At 44.7% G+C, this 5,631-nt stretch overlaps 1 protein-coding gene across 1 annotated transcript; it reads right to left on the bottom strand.

The window, feature by feature from the left end:
* On the bottom strand, positions 700–2,260 carry LOC8064801. The gene is made up of 4 exons (XM_002450813.2): positions 1,912–2,260; positions 1,748–1,806; positions 1,129–1,246; positions 700–993 (listed from the first exon to the last, which is right to left on the bottom strand). Exons 1-4 carry the CDS (start codon positions 2,106–2,108, stop codon positions 912–914), a joined length of 456 nt encoding a protein of 151 aa, XP_002450858.1. The 5' UTR covers positions 2,109–2,260; the 3' UTR covers positions 700–911.

Raw genomic sequence — 5,631 nt, forward strand, 5'->3', positions numbered from 1 at the left:
CCCCATGAAAAAGTCAACGCGGGAGATTGCATTCTCTAACTCATTTACATTTCCACATTTACTTACATTCCTTGGTGTGTGCTTTACCTTTCCTAGTCTAGCTTGCTAGGTTAATTGATAGGATTGGAACCCAAAATGTAAAACTCTTTTATGTTAGAGATAACAACATTTAGCAAAACTTAAGTGCACATTTAGATAATATCTTGCATAGGTTTTGATAAGTAGATTTTTAGTTGGACATTAGATTTCAAGCTGCCTAATTCACCGCCCTCCTTTTTGGCATCACAACCACTTCATGCATTACATGGCACAGTAGAGGTTGACCATTTCCATGTCAACCAACTCCAGCAAGGACTATATCCAAGCCCTGAGGGGGGCAAAAATTCCACTCCTATAGGGACCCTACTCAGAGTCTCAGACCCTCAAAATATCCCCTCAAGGCAAAGCCCAAATGCCAGGAGCTCTGTGGCAAAACTTAATTATGAATTCTTACCCAATCGAGTACATATACAGACACTTAAATGCATCCCACAGGTATGGGAATTTTCCTGACGGCTCAAAACCCATAGGTTAAGTATGATTTCCGGAAGTCTTTGGTTGTTTTGTTGTGTGTTTTTAGAAAATTAGTGGGGGGACTTGATGAGACTTGTTTAGTCCACGATGAACTGTTCCAGTTGGAACCCCAAACTAAATGGTGGAAGATAATTAAAACACTTCAAATTAGCTGCTAGTTAAGTAATGTGTGATATTTCAAGATTAACAACGACTTTTATACAGTCTTCGAGACCTAGTAGTATATATATGTAGCAATAGCAAGACAACACATTTGCAGTGGTAAAGGAAAAAGAACTGCAAAATGGAACGAATCCTCTGTTCCCGGCACCAAATGGGTCTCATGCACGATTCTTCGTTTAGCTGTAGACATTGTTGAGGTAGAAGTACAGGCCAGCCAATGCAATGACCCCGACAACAATAGCAATAGGCAAGACTTGCCTGCAAAATATTTTGTTAAGTCAGTTAATTGATTAGTTACAGCTGTACAAATATTTCTGAATGCATGCGTATATTAATAGTTAATATTGCTTTATGTGTTGGTTCTCTTTTGTGTGTCTGAGTTAGGTACATTACCCCATGGATTCCTCTTTCTTCAGCTGCTCCTTCCTTGCCTTCCTAACATCGATGGAGTTTGCGTTCTTGGCGACTGCCGGCTCGTAGGGTCTGAACCTTCTCTTTGGAGCCCCACAAACTGCATCAGCGATGGGGAACAACAGATCAGAAATTGGAGGGAGCATCTTCTTGTTTTGCTGTTCGTAAATAATCGAAATACTGGTATATATGCATTATATCATTTGAAGTTAGTGTTATCAAAAGAGTCCACTCTCAGCTGTAAATTTCGCATGGTTTCTGAAATACTATGCAGTATCACTATTTGATTCTTCGAATTGTTGGCATGAAAATGCAAGCCAAGTTTTGTGACAATACATGCTGGCAACATATATATATAGAAGAGACCCTCAATTAAGCACTACATCTACACAAGTAGCATATTCCAGTTTATTTACAAGCAGGCACATGCTGTTTAATTTAATTATGCATAGCTGCACAGACAAGAAGAACAAGGAGGACGCTATTTGCAATAATTGGTTGCATCAATCGAGTGTGTAAATAAAAAGAAAAAGAAAACCAAAATCACCCAGATATTATAAGAAGAACAAGGACAAGGAGACTAGAATTCATCTATCCTCACCAGGGCAGAAGTAGTTGTCAGCCAGCTTGTCGAACGGCGTCCTGTCGTTGTAGATGTACCTGCAACAGCACAGACATCAGACATGGAGAAGCAAATCAGGCACGAACACGGCCAATAATGCACGGCGAGCCGCGCGCAGCCGCAGCGCCGGCGGCTCGGCTCACCCGCAGTCACGGCAGATGTAGGCCTGCTTGGACGCGACCCGCATGGTGATCCGCGCGGCCGCGGCCGCCCTTGCCACCCGCCGGCGCGCCGGCGCCGGCAGCCGCAGCGAGCACGGCGCTGAGGAGAACGAGGACCGGAGCGGCGCCGGCGCCGGCGCGCGCAGGAGAGACGACGGGGCCTGCACCTGCAGCGCCATCTCAGAGCAGAGGCGGCGGTGGTGGGCCTGGTGGCGAGGAGGAGATAAGAGGAGGGAGGGATGGAGAGGCGATTGGTGGGTTGCGGGGCAGCGCCGTCGCTGGTTTTTCTTTCTTTTCGCCTTTTGGCGCGCGCGCGTGGCGTGCGGTGGAGCCGTGGAGGTGCTACTGGCGCAGCCACCGCGGGGCAGTGTGGAAGCTGCGTGGCGTCCATGGTGACCCTTCGCTCGCTATCCCTTTTTCCTCTGGACGCCGTCGCCACATGGCGCTCTGCCTCGTAAACGACGTGGACACTGCCTTCCTCTCGCCAAGCTGCCAACGACCCAGCAGCGCTAGACCACGGGTTGCTCCAAAAGTCGACAGGGCCCGCAGACTTACAGCTACTTTTTCTCCGGAGCCGTGGTGAAGCTATTTAAAAATTAAAAAAATATCATGATTTAGTGAAACATGTCTCGTTTAGATCCAAATTTTTTTTAGATTTAACACTATAGTATTTTTGTTTGTATGGGTAATTATTATTAACAATAGACTAACTAAGCTTAAAAATTATTATATCAATTTCTTTTGAATTTTATGAGGAACTAAACTTGGCCTTAGTTTTGAAAATATGATCTTTCACCAGAGTGCCTTCTTGATGGTATACTGTATAAGGCCCGTTTGGTTGCAACCGGTAAACTTTTACTCCTATCATATCAAATATTCAGACATATACACGAAGTATTAATATGTAGATAAAAAATAACTAATTATCTAGTTTGCATGTAATTTACGAGACATGAGCCTAAATTAGACACTAATTACAAATAAAACGAAAATACTACACCATCTATAAAACTTTACTGCCTTCGACAAAAACTTTACAGCCTTCGACCAAATAGGCTCTAAAGCTTTGCTGCAGCACGTCTGCTGCCGTTCTTCTCCTCTCCTCTTAGGGAAGTACCTCCTTGTTGTGTTGTGCGCATGATTCCTTAGGAGCTTCCAGGTCAAATCAGATGATGTGTTTTTCTTGTTAAGCGATTGTGTTTAGCTTAACAATAAGTAGGCATTTCAGACTTGGTGGGGGATTTAATTTAATATATAAATATGAGGTTATTTATTTGAGCTTGAGCTTATCTACTGAATCTACCAGCTATTTAACAGTGTGAGCTAATAATTAAGTTTGATTCCCCAGCACCGGTCTTTGGCTCCTTCCATCAGCCACCCTCTGGTCCCTGGTGAACCTTGCCCAGTGCTCCAATATGCCGACGACACACTCATCTTCCTTAATTGCAGCAATGACGCCATCGCCCAAACTAAACACATCCTTCATCTCTTTGAGCTAGCTACCGAACTTTCTATCAACTACCATAAAACTACGTTCCTACCCATTGCCATCAATCCGGGTAGGGCTAAAGAGCTTGCTGATTCCTTCGGCACCACTGTGTCCACCTTCCCTCAGACTTACCTTGGTCTCCCCTTATCCCCCACCAAAGTCACTGTTGCCGACTGCCTCCCCCTCCTATCTCCTTGTGATAGACATCTGTCTGGCTGGCGTGCCTCCCTGCTCAATAGAGCTGGGCATCTTACTCTATCATCTTCCGTGCCCAGCTCAGTTCCCATTCACTATATGTTGGCTCTGGAGGTCCCTAAAACAATTATTAAAGCCATCGACCGCAGGCGTCGTGCTTTCTTTTGGACAGGTGAGGGAAGTTGCCATGGATCCAAATGTCTTGTGGCCTGGGAGAGCATCCAAGCTGCAAAAGAGAATGGTGGCCTCGGCGTTAAAGACCTGGAGCTCCAGAACCACTGCCTGTTGATGAAGTTCATTGACAAACTGTTTTCAGGAGAATCTGTTGCCTAGAAGGACTAGCTCCTCCGGGATGTTGCTTCCTTCGATACCCCCTCCATTGGTACGCATAGCTTCCTCTGGAAAATCATCACTGCTGAGCTTAATACCTATCGCTCCATCACCTCGGTCCAAGTTAAGGATGGAGCTTCTACCTCTTTCTGGTTTGATAACTGGCTGCCAAACGGCCCTCTCTACCTATCTCATGCTGCTCTCTTCTCCAATGTCACTAGGCCAAAATGTTTCGGTGCGATGTGTTTTGCAGAGTGAGTTTGATTTGCGCCTACGCCCCCGGCTAACTAGTGTCGCTAGCCTCCAACTAGACGATCTCCTCTCTTCTCTGCAGGGTTTTAGGCTTCAGGATGGACGGGACATGAGGATGCTCCAACTGGGAAGCCCTACACTGCTAGAGATGCTTACAGGGCACTCAATGCCCCCAGAAGCTCTAATGATTTTCATGGTGAACACATTTGGAAGACGCGCGTGCCCAACAAAGTCAAGATCTTCGCCTGGCTATATTTCAAGGATAGACTGAGTACAAGAGCAAATCTTCTGCCTAAGCACATTGTGGACAGCGATCAGTGCCAGCGGTGCCAAACAGGTACAGAAGACCGCCGACATGTGTTCTTCACCAGCACCGCCAGCATGGAGTTGTGGAGTAAGATTGGACTGACCAGCACCTCCTCACTCACCGATGTTGAACTCTAGAGCGCAGCCACCCCTACAGGTCTTGACCCCAGCCTTTGGCCCTTCATCATGATGACTATCCTATGGCAACTTTGGGATGCGAGAAATTGCAAGATCTTTAGAAATGAGATCTCTAGTAGTCGAGCGGTAATTTCGAGAGTATGTGATAACCTCGTTGTGGCGCAGGCGTTTGAAGCCTCATCATGTAAACGGTCTCCGTGACTGGCGCAACTATTTGCTATCTTGTAATGGTACTGACCTCTCCGCCTTGCCGGAGTGATGCTTAATGAATCTTGGTGGGGAATCTCTCCCCCCCCCCCCGTTTGATAAAAAAATTAAGTTTGATTCCAACACGGTTGATGATATAATGATGTGGAGATTTGGTTGGCCTACTTTTGGTGTCATAAGTCAAAAACGAGAAAATTGTCTGCCAATGCTGTTTTTCTTAATGAGTTTATACGGATTCCCTACAAATCATTCCTATTTGTATTGGTCCTAATAATGACATGATTCTACTATCTACCATATGATGAACCCTCTTTTTTTTGCCTTTTTTCTTTTGCAATTATAAAGAAAAAAAGGTGAACACTTCAATTCGTAAACTAACAATACTGTTGAGAAATGAGACGGTGAGAATTACATACCAACATATTTAATTATAATATTTATGAAGATGAGTAAATTTGCAAAACTAAAGGAAAATTATGCTCACCCGTTGGTGAGATCGGCATCTTTGTCGGCGCACATCTCAAGGTGGATCCCTTGGTGCTCGAGCTCCCAATATGTGGTTGTGTAGGAAAGCTGCATATCTTTGGTGAAATCATTTTGTGTAGGATAGCTTCCCCTCCCTTCGATGGTTGTTGTTGATTGTCACTAAACCCCATGTTTAACCATCAACATTACACAAAAGTGAAGATAAATCACATCACAAGTATCATTATTGTTTATAAATGACCTACTTTCACTTGTACTTGGACAAATATTTAAATACATGAAATTTCGGTAAAACCTCA

The sequence above is a fragment of the Sorghum bicolor genome, chromosome 5, assembly GCF_000003195.3.
Source record: "Sorghum bicolor cultivar BTx623 chromosome 5, Sorghum_bicolor_NCBIv3, whole genome shotgun sequence".
NCBI classification, from domain to species: domain Eukaryota; kingdom Viridiplantae; phylum Streptophyta; class Magnoliopsida; order Poales; family Poaceae; genus Sorghum; species Sorghum bicolor.

What these genes read in the sequence shown, in the direction of transcription:
- LOC8064801 (XM_002450813.2), bottom strand. Translation starts at nt 2,108, where the DNA reads ATGGCGCTGCAGGTGCAGGCCCCGTCGTCTCTCCTGCGCGCGCCGGCG. An exon ending in TACATCTGCCGTGACTGCGG is followed by an intron (nt 1,807 to 1,911) that starts GTGAGCCGAGCC and finishes GTGCTGTTGCAG; the next exon opens with GTACATCTACAACGACAGGA. An exon ending in TGACAACTACTTCTGCCCTG is followed by an intron (nt 1,247 to 1,747) that starts GTGAGGATAGAT and finishes TCGCTGATGCAG; the next exon opens with TTTGTGGGGCTCCAAAGAGA.